Source organism: Cannabis sativa, chromosome 7 (genome assembly GCF_029168945.1).
Source record: "Cannabis sativa cultivar Pink pepper isolate KNU-18-1 chromosome 7, ASM2916894v1, whole genome shotgun sequence".
NCBI lineage: Eukaryota > Viridiplantae > Streptophyta > Magnoliopsida > Rosales > Cannabaceae > Cannabis > Cannabis sativa.
Window position 1 is genome coordinate 7,502,157 of NC_083607.1, and position 14,257 is coordinate 7,516,413.

At 33.4% G+C, this 14,257-nt stretch overlaps 2 protein-coding genes across 4 annotated transcripts; one reads left to right on the plus strand and one right to left on the minus strand.

The window, feature by feature from the left end:
- Positions 1 to 5,260: 5,260 nt before the first annotated feature.
- Positions 5,261 to 6,285, plus strand: LOC115698233 (steroid 5-alpha-reductase DET2). Its single transcript, XM_030625433.2, has one exon. The coding sequence runs from the start codon at positions 5,318 to 5,320 to the stop codon at positions 6,182 to 6,184; it is 867 nt and encodes a 288-aa protein (XP_030481293.1). The 5' UTR covers positions 5,261 to 5,317; the 3' UTR covers positions 6,185 to 6,285.
- Positions 6,286 to 6,889: 604 nt separating this feature from the next.
- LOC115697486 (acetyl-coenzyme A carboxylase carboxyl transferase subunit alpha, chloroplastic) lies at positions 6,890 to 12,561 on the minus strand. Of its 3 annotated transcripts, none has more exons than XM_030624510.2 (12): positions 12,255 to 12,550; positions 11,613 to 12,009; positions 11,450 to 11,524; positions 10,650 to 10,757; positions 10,355 to 10,515; positions 10,135 to 10,249; positions 9,866 to 10,020; positions 9,411 to 9,462; positions 9,208 to 9,276; positions 8,862 to 8,939; positions 7,633 to 8,773; positions 6,890 to 7,329 (listed from the first exon to the last, which is right to left on the minus strand). In XM_030624510.2, the coding sequence occupies exons 2-11, from the start codon at positions 11,940 to 11,942 to the stop codon at positions 7,634 to 7,636; spliced, it is 2,283 nt and encodes a 760-aa protein (XP_030480370.1). In that variant the 5' UTR covers positions 11,943 to 12,009; positions 12,255 to 12,550; the 3' UTR covers positions 6,890 to 7,329; position 7,633. The 3 variants fall into 3 exon arrangements, with proteins under 3 accessions (XP_030480370.1, XP_060957785.1, XP_030480371.1); XM_061101802.1 differs by having other exon boundaries at positions 6,890 to 7,326; positions 11,613 to 12,007; positions 12,255 to 12,524; XM_030624511.2 differs by having other exon boundaries at positions 6,890 to 8,773; positions 12,255 to 12,561.
- Positions 12,562 to 14,257: the final 1,696 nt, after the last annotated feature.

Genomic DNA, 14,257 nt, shown 5'->3' on the forward strand with positions numbered 1-14,257 from the left:
TGAAAAAAAGAAGAGGTCATAGATTTGAACCCATGATCTTTAAGCTATTAAGTTATTATTTAATTGTAAAATACTATTACGCTACACTAAAAAAAACTACTTATGCTGGGAATTGTGCCCTTAAAATAGTATTTCATTTAATTGCTTTAAATGAAATAAATAATTGAATTGCATTAATACGTACATGTAAACAATGTTGGATATTATGTGATTGACATTAAATGAATATCAGAATATTCCTAAGTTCATCAATGTTGTCTCATTCTTATATAGTTGTAAGAGGTTTGTGATTGAGATAATAAACTTAAATAGTAAGTAGTAAAATAAAGTTATGAAATATTTAGATTAATTACTACTAGTTTAGTGTAGTAAGACACTTTAGTTGGTGTATTACATATATACTAGAGAATATATAAAATTAGACCAGATGTGATTTGTTAATACTTGTTTAAAATATTATTTCATAGTATTAATCGAACACTGATAATTATATACACGATAGTCTCAATCTTGAGATTATTGTGAACCCCTATCTATATAGAATCTATGCCATCTTATATTGAATAATAGTCCCTATTGTGTTGACTTTTAGAATTAAAAAATTACGAGCCCTAAGTCAAAAATTAGTTGTGACACAAACGTCGTTAGTAAAGTCAATGTTACTCTAGGAATAAGATATAATTAGAAAGGTAAAACATTAATTTCATTAAAAATATTATAAACCATTAATAGAGGATTAACAATGTGTGTAATGATTATATCAATGGATACTTTATTCTTTATAAAAGTACTCTACAAATATATGCATATATTTATTGAGAGTTCAATCTCATATTTATAGTAAGTAATCATGATAATAACAAATATATAATTATTGAATCGAAAAGTTTTAATTAATAATAATATAATATTTATTGGAGCTTGAAATTATAGGTCTATAAGTCCCCAAAGTGGCTCTATCAACACCATATAAAGGTAAGAGTTGATACCTGATTATTATATAATTTGATAATTACAGAAGAAAGAGCATTGTTATTAGGCACATTAAGGTGTTCAACACCAGGAGCGGAGCCAGAATATAAAGTTAGGGGGGGCCAAACTATTTTCTAAATTTAGGTGATAAATGTTTTCAAAATACTTTATTAACTTTATAATTTAAATTAAAATGTAGAACATCTTTCTTACATATCATAAAAGTTATCTATAAGTGAATCTATACTAAATTTTTTTGATAATTTTTCTTTTTTAATGTATAATACTAGCGAACGACTACTTAAATATTTTTTTTTATCTTGTTGCGAAATGCAGTTTTTACTATATTCATAGCTGAAAATGATTATTTTATAGTAGTTATAAAAGTGTAGTTATAAGAGTTATCACTTTATACACAATTAAAAAAATTTAAAGTGGTACCTCAAAAAAAAATGGTATGTCTTACTAAGCAAATCAATATATATTATTAAAGAATAAATAAATAAAAAAAAGTATGTCTTACTAAGCCAATCAATATTATTAAAAAAGAAATAAATGCTTTAAAGAAAAAAAAAAGAAACAAATAAATTTTTCATATAAAATAAATAAATAAAGTAAATACATATAGATTGAAAGAAGTTAATATTTATAAATTTTAGTTTGACTTTTTCAAAAAATTTCATACAATAATTATCAAAAAAATTTAGTTTGCATATATAAATCTAATTAAGCATATATATTCTAGGGGGGCCATGGCCCTATGTTGTAGTAACTACGTCCGCCCCTGTTCAACACCACATTGATGTGTCGCACTGTAATTAGTTAGTGGTTCCCCATATTATTTATTAAATTAAATTATGTAGGACCTGATATTAAAATATACAAATAACAGTATGCTACCTCTTATGGTGATTGACACCTTAAGGTGCCCCTTAGCATTTTCCTAGAAAAAATTATTCTTTACGTAAAATATACAATTATAGGATAATTGGGGTTGAATAATTAATTATGGAAAAATATATTTATTTTTATAAATATGAATTTTTCAAAATTGTAATGAAAAATTAAAAGGATTAATTATTTTATAATTGAATGAAAATAAATAAAGTGAAACAAAGTTTGATTTATTTATTTAATAACGACAAACAAATATATGATCATTTGTTTAAATTTAATTTAAAATTTGAATTATGGTTGTTATATTTTTCTTAAATATATGATAAGTTGTATTTATGGTTGATCTAATCAAATAAAAGAAAATAAGGAAAAAAAAAAGAGTCTTGGACTGCGATACACACACGACACACGTTAAGAATGTGCATGTCGTGCTTGTAACTAGACAAAATAATGTTCTTGGTTTAATATCAACACACGAGTAAGAGCACTTTAACTGGAGAGAAAAATGAATTATATGATTAACTTTTTTTAGGTTTTCTAAATATATTGTATATATAGATTTAGGTTTATACTTGTTATTTGTATTTTTGGATAAGTGACACGTGTGCATCTAGTGTTCTGAATTAAATTATAGGCCCATTCACAAAGCCTCGAAAGACCAACGATCCAGCCTAAGAATAGAGCTGGACGAGGGGTCTGAATTCACAGTTATAGACAAAGTCAGACCGATGAACCCAGATGGTTAACGCTACTAAAATTGCTAAGTATTTGAAAAGTCATAAACGATGCCCCATGGGTATCCCAGATATGTAGTCAAGGGGTGTCACGGAGATCGACCCTCTGGGTTCGATCTGATGTGCCATACCTCTAACATTAGATCCCATAGAATTAGGGGTTTGTTTCATGTGTCAGACCTGGGAAAGGCACACAACATTAAAAGCAAGCTACATTTTGTCTAATGCCCACCACCCTGACACCTATTGTACACGACCGGCGATGCATGACCACCTGTCAACATCACGTTGTACAAACTTGTACGGACGACGATTACCCCTTAATTGAACCTCATCTATTCGGCCCAAAGTCAATATTATATTGTATTTTACCCCATCAGTGGGTTTATTTCATTTTTACAAACCCTAACGGGTCTGAGTTTTCCCATAGACCTGACTTCAACCTATAAATAAAGCCTCAACTTTTCATGCAAAAGGTTACGATTTTTCGCTAGACACTTTGTAGAAATTTGGCAAGAACAATCTTGTTTAAAATACTCCATAGCCAAAGAGCTCAATAATATTGACTCGTGGATTAAGGCACATTAACACAACCACGTAAAAATTTCTATTTTCTTCATCTTTAATCAATTTTCTTTAAGCTCAATCTCTTATTAATTTGGTTTCCGAAAATTTCGGTAAATATTTTGATACTTTCATTTAGAGCTTGAATTAAGTCTCCACCAATTTTGTCTTCTACAACCATGGTTACACTAGAAATGCGACTGAAAAGCCATTCGCTTGCAATGATAATGAAAATACTGCAGCCAATGATTTGAACAGGCCCTCTCTAGCGGATGCTCAAGTAGACGTTGTAGGGGACAGTGAAGCGTTGGAAGTAGCTAGTCGTCCACCTCAGAAAGGTTAGAAACAAGAGAAATATGTTAATGAAAATCTCATTGACGAAGAAGACTAAGAAGGCAAAGATGAGGACCAAAAGGATGACTGTAGAAAAAATAATGACAAAGATTACGAGTAATACTACGAGGAAGACCAGAAGGTGGTGATATTAAGGTAAATAGTCTTAGACCAGCAAAGAAAAATGGCAGAGCAAGAAGAAGCTATACAAGAAATCCTCTTACAGCTGCAGAACATGGTATCAAAAGGGAACCTCAATGATGGAAACCCACCAATAGAAAAGTTTAACCATCTCAGAGCTAGACCCTCTAATCTAGCAAATGACAAGGGGAAGGCCAAAATGGCTGAGCCTCAAAAGAAGAACTATCCACCAAGGTCGTGCAAGACGCTCCTTGGGACAACAAAAATACAGCTAATCCACTCTTGTAGAAAGAAAGGGTCGTCCATGCCCTAGGGCTAAATTGTCTAATTGATCCACATAGTAGAGTCAAGCAGGACAATAGGCACCATGCTCAGGTACCAAAGCCTAATATTCAGGGAAGGAAAAACCACTCCAGTATTTTTGTTAACAAGAGCATCAAAGTGGAAGACTTAAATCTCAAAGAAAACATGTCAAAAATGGACCTCAAGGACCATTTGAATGCAAAATGGGAAAAAGAAAGATGTGAAAAAGCCATGACTCATGGTGGAGACCTCATGAACATCATAAATGACTAGATCTGAAGAATTGACGTCTCAGGTAACAACACCAAAAGGTTGGAGAATCAAATTGCAGCCTTAACCAAGATCACTGACCTGGTCTGTAAACAAAGTGGTGTCGTGTTTGAACCTTGCCTATAGGAAGATAATCCCGTCCCCCTTATGTGTTTGGTGTGATAGAGAGGTTGAATCAATTTCTCATGCCTTGTTCTTTTGCAAAAGAGTTAGAAGAATTTGGAAAGGTACACTTTTATATCCTTACTTATTTCTTTCAACTATTGTTTCTTTTCATGAAATTGTCTTTAATATTTTTTCTAACATGAAAAAGAAGTGAAGTTTTTTCTTTGTATATCTTGGGTTTTTGGCATAAGAGGAACAAAGAGAATAAGCAACAGACCATGGATCAACCTCATGTCATCCTCAACCTCGCTGAAAACTACTTGGCAGATTACAAAGTAACAACTACTTTTCATATTACACCTTCTCCAGAAGCCAAGTCTGCTGCCATCGTCACTTGAATACCTCCCCACATGACCTTCTCAAACTCAATATAGATGCGACTTTCTCAAACAACCACATTAAAGCTAATCTTGGTGGAGTAATTCGCAATATTATTGGAGGTGTTGTGGCTGCGATAGCTTCTCCTCATACAGGAGGATGAGATGCTGCAATCCTCAAAGCAAAGTCCATTCTCAAATCACTTCACTGGTGCATTGAAGAGTGCTTTCCTCTTCATCAGATAGAAACTGATTGTAAAGCTATCATAGACGTTTTAGCTGCTAAAACCTCTCTCTATTTGGAGATCTTATCAAGCAAATTAAATCAGTTTTATCTCACTTTCCTAATATCTCGATCACTCGTGTTAAGCGCTCTGCTAAGTGCCCACAAGCTTGCTAATTTAGCATTGGGGTTAGACGAAGCTACAATTTGGATCGAAGATAGCATCCATCCTCTTGAAAAAACAAATGTTTATATAAAAGCCCAAAACTAAAAAAATTACCATGGCCAAATTTAAAATTGCCATATAAACTTTTTAAAATCCATATTGAGTGTGTGCCACTAAGATCTCCCCTATATTTAAGTATATCGTTCTAAGGATAACAAGATCTCCCTAATAAATGTGCCTATTTACAATCTTAATCTATTACATTTATTCTGACCAAAAAGAACACAAAAAAAAAACAGGTCACTTTTTCTTTGTTCAAAAAATGGAGTTTGAGTTTGATGATCAAACCCTCTTCCATTATAGTCTTATCACTCTCTACCTCGTCGGACCACCCACCTTCATCTCCCTCCACTTCCTCCAAGCCCCCTACGGAAAGCACCGCCGTCCCGGATGGGGTCCCACCATACCGGCTCCACTTGCCTGGTTCCTCATGGAAAGTCCCACTCTCTGGCTCACCTTTCTCCTCTTCCCCTTCGGAATCCACACCTCCAATCCCAAATCCATCTTCCTCATCTCATTCTTCCTTCTCCACTACTTCAACCGAACCGTATTATTCCCTCTCCGCCTCCTTCGCCAGAAAACCGCCGGCGATTTTCCCCTCACGATAGCCGCCACGGCTTTCGGATTCAACCTCTTGAACGGTTACTTGCAGGCTAGATCGGTGTCTCATTACAGCGATTACGACGGAGATGAGTGGTTCTGGTGGAGATTCGTGGTTGGAGCTGTGGTTTTCTTGGCCGGAATGGCGATTAATGTCGGGTCGGATCGGGTTTTGGTCCGATTAAAGGAAGGTGGTGGAGGGTATAAGGTTCCGAGAGGAGGTTGGTTTGAGAGAGTGAGTTGTCCTAATTATTTTGGAGAGTGTGTTGAGTGGTTGGGCTGGGCCATTATGACGTGGTCTTGGGCTGGATTGGGCTTTTTTCTTTACACGTGTGCTAACTTGGTGCCTAGAGCACGTGCCAACCATAACTGGTATTTGGACAAGTTTGGGGAAGATTATCCCAAATCTAGAAAAGCTGTTCTACCTTTTCTGTATTGATTATGATCAATTATATGCTCTTTGTATTGAGTTATTTTTTTTCCACGAATATTTTTTTGAGTAATTGAATATGGTGAAATTGATTGGATCACCTTCGGTTTTTTTTCCTTTTTCTTATTATTTTTTATAATCTTTGAAGCTACAACAAAATATTTTTTTCTTAAAAAAAAAACATAAACGAAAGAATGGAAATGGAGGTAAATTTTCTAAATTAAGAATATGGATATTTGGCTCCCAAATATATTTATATTGATTTAATTAATAAAGAACTGTATTATTAGAAATAATGTAACTGAGGGAACCTTCGATTGGATAAGAAGTTCATCCATTTTTATTTTTGTTAATGAGAAGAAATTATATTTGGTAGTAGATGGTAATTTTGAGGAACACAATTCTTAAATATATTTGTAATGTTGCAAGAATTTGTAGTCATGACTCATGAGGAGTTAAACAAAACAAAATAATTACGAGTTTAGAAATATAGTTCAACTTATTCCTAACAACCACATTCAATTTGATCCACTACAATAACTATCACACCACATAGCATTTTTCTTTCATTGTCCCTTATCTTATATAACATTAATGAGGAAAGAGTGGTCAAATCAGAGATGGCCCTTACAGGAATAAAGTTCCAAAGGGAAACCATATGTGTCACATGCAATGTAATAGCTTATTTTATCATATTCAAACAACAATGGAAAGGACAGCAAATATCACCCATTTCTTGACAACTATACAAAGAGTGTTTCATAGTTTATGAACCAAAACAAAAACGATAAGTGTCTACCATAGTTCTATTATTGAACCCCAAAAACAACACTATCTCAATAAACAAGGGAGGTAAAAAGTTAAGAAGATACGAATAATAATGACACATAGATGCTAATATCATGGAAAACAAATTCCAATTAAAAGAGTTCCAGGCAGTTTTTTTTTTTTTTTGGTTGCTGTTATTATTATTTTGTTTTCTTCCTATTTCTGTAGATTCAAAAACTTGTGCTTCATGTCTACAAATGTCAATAGAAGCTGTGCTTTGGGAGAGGTGAACTCTCTCTGAATGTTGGGAAACTTTGAACTCATTTATCAATGACTTCTTCCACCTCTGTTCTGAACTATCTTCATCTCCAACAAAACAGCTACTGCTGATAGAAAAATGAAATACACTATAATATAACTGACCAAGCTAACAGTTCAATTCCAGAAGCAGAAGAAACTAGTCGAAAAATGAATTCCGCTATAGCTATCTTAAAATACTTTTACAAGTATAATCACTTATTTGCCAGTACAGAATAAATTCAATAGTGTACTTCTTTATCATACAACTACAAGAAGTTAAACAAAATAAAACAACTCTTCAATTTCCTAGCTTCAAACAAAATCAAGAAAAAATAAAGGAAAAGGAGTAGACAGGTTGAGCACACATTATAAGAACAGAAGGGACTCACATTAAGCGAAGGTGCGATTTGCACCAGCATTCATCTTCAGTCTTGCATCTTCGGGACTGTTGTTTTTCAGACTCCCATCCAGTTCTCCAGAAGTTTCGATGTCTTTAGAAATTTCTGCCTTCAGCTTTTCATGCTTCTCCTTTAGGTCTGAAGAATCCAAGGCCGCTGCTACGCTCTGCTTAATTTGTTGCTCCAAAGTTGCAATTCTTTTTTTGGCTTCTAAATTAGGTTTCTTTCCTGCCTTAGCAATCTCCAACTTCAATAGCTCTATCTTGTACTTCAAGTCCGATGAGTTGATAACACTTTCAATCCCATGGTTAATTTCTAAATTCAATTCTTCTATCTTGGATTTTACTTCTGATGATGGACTGAGTTCTTCTAAATAAGTTGTGTTTGACTTAACAGCCTCAAGAGCCAAACCCAAGGACTTGAGAACATCTTCGAGCTCAAACTCTATCTCTTTTCTGATCTTCACAATTTTCTCCTTCAGGTTGGAGTCCAAATCCTCAAATGAAGAGACCCCAGAATTTTGAATTTCAGTCTTCAATGCCTCAAACTTGTCCTTCATGTCTTGTCTTTCCACGACCTCTTTAAATCTTTCATTGATTTCCAGCTTCATCATGGAAGCCTTACTGTTTTTCTCTGCAATATTCTTTGCTTTTGATAACTCTTTCAACATGTCAAGCTTATTTGACAGGCTTTCATAATTAGGAGATTTTGGAAGGTTCTGGTTGAACTCCTCCCTAAGCCTATCAATCTTACTTTTGAAAGCTGGATCCACAATTTGGTCTTGTGAATTTATTTTCTGATAGTCTGCACGCAAAGCCGCAAACTTGTCTTCAAAACCCAAGGCTTTAGCTGCCTCAGAAAACTCCTGATCAACATCCTTCTTCAGTTTCTCAATTGTCTCGTTTAGATGCAACAACGGGGGTTCACTAGAAGATTCCTTAGCTCTCAAAATTTGCTGTTTCACCTTTTCAACCTCACCCTCTAAATCCACATGTAGAGTGGGTTCCTCCTTCTTTTTCATGTTGACTTTCCTCTTTGGATCTATTGGGATTCCTTCTTGGAAGCCACCAATTTTTCGGAACTTAAGCATACGGTGTTTCAATAACTCTGCTGTGTTCATTTTGTTAAGCTCCTGTATACAACAAACAAAGACTTCTAGATAAGCATATATAACTCCATCTATTAATCTTTAAAGATGATTAAATCTGAGTGGCACTTACATCCATAGTTTCATTAATTGCAGCTTTTATCCTTTGGGAAGTCCAAGAGGAATCAGCATGTGCACCACCTAATGGCTCCTGTCAAAGAGAAATATAATGGTTAATTGTAGAGAAACCCTGTTACATATTTGACACCCAAAAGACAATCTGTCCATCAAATATGGAAGTCCTCCACAATTATGCACGGGACTCCAATTGATGATTAAGTGCAGTGCAGTTAAATAAATGATTAATATAAAGGTGGGAAATCATGAACAAAAAGAAAAATAAAAAATTGGTTTTCTTCAAGTTGTAAGGACGGAAAAAATTGATGGAATTCATTAAGAAGAGGGATGAGGAGATTTACAGGAATAATCCCATCTGCAATTTGCAACTTGCACAATTCTGTTGCAGTAATTTTCAACTTCTCAGCAGCCTGCAAAATAGAAAAAGAGAGAATTACAAAAAATAATAATAATAGTCACTTCTTAATTTTCTGTAATATGTCAAGCAATAATTTTTTATATAATCAAATTGCATGGCAGGCATATAAGGAACTTTTGTATAAACCTTTGGAGAAGCTTTGGCAGTCTTCCACAAGATTGCTGCACATGCTTCTGGACTAAACCATGACAAAACAAAGACAAAATAAGAAGAAAGAATAGACCAGATCATATGGTAATTGAGGTTGTAAATATCATAGTAATTGTGTGGAACAGATATTTTTAACTTTTACAAGCTAAGGAAAAAACATTGGACATATCTAGCGTCTAAGTAATCTAATAAATGATAGCATTGGCTCCACATAAGTCTGCACTTGTAATAAGGGAAACTGGCACAAAATTCAGATATATTGCCCTAAAGCCATTTCCTCCTTTCCGGTTACTGACAATCAGAATAATTATTATCATTAGCATACTACCATGGCAATCATTGAGATCTATTTTCTCTACACTAGTTTGAAGTTCTTTTTTTTTCCACTTCCATGCTAGAAAGAAGAGCCATTCAAAGCAAACTGACTATACCTGGCAACATAGAAAACTGCATTTTCAAGCATTAACAGTTTATTGGCACAGCCAATGGCAAGGGCACCACCCGAACCACCTTCCCCAATGACGATAGAAATAATTGGTACTTTCAGACCAAACATAGTCCTCAAATTTTGAGCAATGGCTTCACCCTGAAGGCATAAAGAGAAAGTAGTTTATTGGAAGAAAGCATAAATGGCCCACACTAAAATGGAACCACACTTTTTAATTGGAAGGAATTGTTTAAATCATAGCTGAAAACACACTTGGCCTAGTTCCTCAGATTTAAGGTCTGCAAATGCACCAGGAGTGTCAATAAAAGTAATTATAGGAAACCCATGGTGATCTGCGTAATACATCATGCGTAGAGCTTTTCGATAACTGTTTGCATATATGTGTCAATTAGAGTCAGAGAGATTCAAAAAATATAATTCCATTAGTAGCTGAAAGGAGCAAATAGCATCTATACAATTTCACAAAACATACCCATGGGGAGTAGGCATCCCAAAGTTACGCATAATGTTTTCCTTTGTGTTTCTACCCTTTTGATGACCCATAAACATGTAACGTTTACCATCTATGGTTCCTATACCAGTAACAATTGCAGGATCATCGTACCCTGCTCGGTCTCCATGAAGCTCCACAAACTAGATATGTGTAGAGAAAAAAATCATTAGTTAATATAATTTTGTGAATGTCTAGTTTTTATAAAGATTCAAGGAGAGATCAACTATCAAAATACATTAACCCCAAATGAGAATTAGTCGATACCAAACCGTACCTTTTCAGTTATGTTAAACACGTGATCAAGAAAAGTTGGCCTGTTAGGATGCCGAGCAATATTGACTCGCTGTATGGGAGTCAGATGTGTATACAAGTCTTTCAAAGCCTGAAAATTAAAAGCCAAATTACGAAATTGTATCAAAATCTGTATTTAAGGTTTCCCATCTTAGCATAAAGACAGTGCATAAATGCCCAATAAGATGCAAAACATTCCCACAAGTTATCAACCACAAGTATAATGAACCTGCTTTAACCAAATGCCTAAAGGAGAAATGCTTTCTGGGCACAGTTCATAGCAGTTACATTGAACATTCCTTTTAGCCCATTGGTAACTACATGCAGCTTTTCATGATTTTTCATATATCCCTAAGCTGCATTGAGTGCATGTCATGTGCAGTGATTAACCTACGATAACTATTATCCCTGACATGAGTATCAAGAGAAACTGTTGAAAATAGCAACATTTGCTAATTGTAACATGCAGTCAATATCCAATTACTAGAAAGCACACAGAATAACAATCTGAAATACCGGGAAGAAAGGTGAAAAAGAAAACTTTGGTTTGCTTGTTGGCGGGTAAACTACAATATCACTTCAAATAGATAAGATGACGAAAAGACTAAATACCTTGGCATGGATGCACAATGCATAAGTACTTTCAAAAGAATGTTCAACGTAAGCAAAGAAGACAATTAACAATCAATCACATCAGCCCTATAAACTAAATTAAAGTAGTGCATTTATGTCAGGTCAAAAGAGAATCTACTATGACCCTCATATAAAAAATAGGCATCCCACCTGATGATACTTGTTCTCCAACATAATGATCTGATCACTGAAGTCCAGCCCAGTTTCAGTTGCCATCTTCCGAACCTGTGAATTACACTGTTAAATAAGACACAATTGAAAGGGAAAGTCTTTTTCACTTTTTTTTTGTTAAAAAAAAAAAAGTTATGCTTACGTCCATGATTTTCTTTTCAAGATCAACTAAAGGCTTCTCAAACTCCAGAGTAACGGGTTTGGGTTTCTCTTTGAGAGGCTTGAAATGGGATAGGTGAGTAAGGACTCCACCTTTAACATTCGGATCCGGATCCTGAGACCATGGATAATCATGCTTCTTGGTCTTTCTTAGCTTGGCAGCAACAACAGTAAGATCCCTCTTCCCAGTCCCTAATCGCGTTCTCCCAAGAGCTCTCAATGGAAGACCACGAACACCATTGCTAGAACTCCGAAGAAGATCCGAAGCCGGTTTTCCAGTAAATGCAACTGGAGAATGAGATACCGAAGCCATTCTCCAAAATCCCCAAAGCTAAATTCTCAACCCAATCCTTAAACCCCTATCCGCTAATCTCACAGCTCTGAATTAAAACAATCAACAAAAAATTAACTCAAATCAAATCAAATTCGAAACAAGTAAAACTTCACACGGCATTAGGAAACAAAAACAAAACCGAAATCCATTACATAAAGAAATAAAATATACATATACAAAATTCAGAAGCTTGAAACTCCAACCATTGAACTAAAAAGCTCGAGCTAAACAACAAGCATGCAAAAATGTAATATGAAGTAGTAGAATGAAGAAAAAAAAAACGAAGCTTACCAGAAGAGAATTGGAAAAAGGGGTTCTTGGAGATACGATCTGAGAGAGAGAGAGAGAAAGAGAAGAGTAAGAAAATGGCGGAGAGGGTTGAGGACGGTGATTATTAAGAATTGAAAGAGAAGGAGAGAGAGAGAGGGAGCTTCGTGGAGATCGTCTCGTCTAGAAATGAAGGGTTTTTAGAGAGAGAGAGAGAGAGAGAGAGAGGAATGGTGGCGATACTTCTTATGAGTGAGAAGTAGTAAGGAGAGGTAGCTGTGTCATAATAAGCCAGCCTTTTTCGGTTTGGCCGTTGAAACAAGCATTTTCATATTCATCTCTTTCTATTTTTATTTTTATTTTTATTTTTCAATTTACTTTTAAAAAAAAAATAAATAAATAAAACAAATAGAAATAAAAATGAGAGAGAGCTTAGTGGAGGCACGTGTGTCCTCTCTCTTGAACACGTGACTTACGGCTTCGATATACTCGATGCTCTCTTGCCTAGGGTTTCCCCCACTCCACTCCTCTCTCTCATTTTATTATGTTCTTTTTTATTAAATTAAATAAGAATATACAATAATCATTTGCTTTTAATGTTTTTTCTTTTCAAAATTTAACTTAGATGGTTTTTCTAGTAATAATTGTCATAAAATTTTAGTCCAAATATGTACACGTATTTAACATCTACTACCACACATACTTTGTATTACATACGAAAAATGATTTAAAAAATTATGATATCTTTTTTAACTACATCTGTAAAAAGGTTTTTTTTTTTTTTTTCTAAAAGAAAATTGCTACTTTGTTTTTTACAACGCATAATGTGGATTTGTATTAGAGGTAATTTCACAGATATATAAAAATAATAAAAAAATTATAAAAATATAGTTTAGCGAAATTTTTAAATATTTTTACGGTTTTTTAATTTTATTTATCGAAAATACGGTTTTTTTATGTTGTTATCTTGTTGATTTTTTGTTATATGTATGTTATTTTTTGTTAATGATATTATTTTTATGTTATTTTTATGTAGTTTTCTTGTTGTTTTTATATTACTTTTATAAAAACTGTAAAATGTAAAAAAAATCTTTAAACGTAAAAATGTAATTTTTTTATATAAAAAAAAATAGTGATTATCTCTTTTTATTATATTTTTTATAAAACTACTTTTTTATAAAACTACTTGTTTTCATTAAGGGCTCGTTTGGAACGCCGTATTAAGTCGTATTGTATTGTATTGTATTATATTGAATTGTATTTTATACAATATTTTTATGTAAAACTATATGTGGTATTAACTTTTATGGACACCTAAATATATAATATTTTAGTATAAATTAAAGTTTAACATAGTATTATATAAAAATATGATATATAATCCAATTCAATATAATACAATACAATACGACCTAATACAGCGTTCCAAACGAGCCCTAAATTATAAATCTAATTTGGACAACGATCCAAATTAGGGGACATGATTTGTGGTCTAAAATTTCAAGATGCCTCTGTTTTTTTTTTTTTTTTTGTAAGAAGAGATGTACGATTAGGTTATGCTTATGATAAAGTTTAGACTACTGTTCTTAAGACAAAAAAATTAATTCTAATATTTTTTAATTTATATATATTTTTTTTAAAGCTTATTAATTTGAATATAGTTTTCTCAATAAATTTGTTATAAAAGAAAAATTAATGTTAATAGGAGCATTTTTTTTCATATATGTATAAAAGTTTTGAAACTAAATAACATAATTGTAATATCATTTATTTATTGTCAAATTAGAATAAGCATTGTAAATTTGTGAGGGCATTTAGCCCACGTTTAAAACATAATTGTTTAGGAATATGACACATGTCGCTATTAATTGTTTCTTGAAGTGAAAATTAGGGTATTTAGAGGGTATGCTTGTACACAATTTATTGTTTGGTTTAGATTTAAGGGTGAGCAAGTGTTAATTTTTAGAGAATTGCTAAACAGTACCAGTGGTGCCTAGCACCCTCCTATGTGTCAATTATTGCTATTG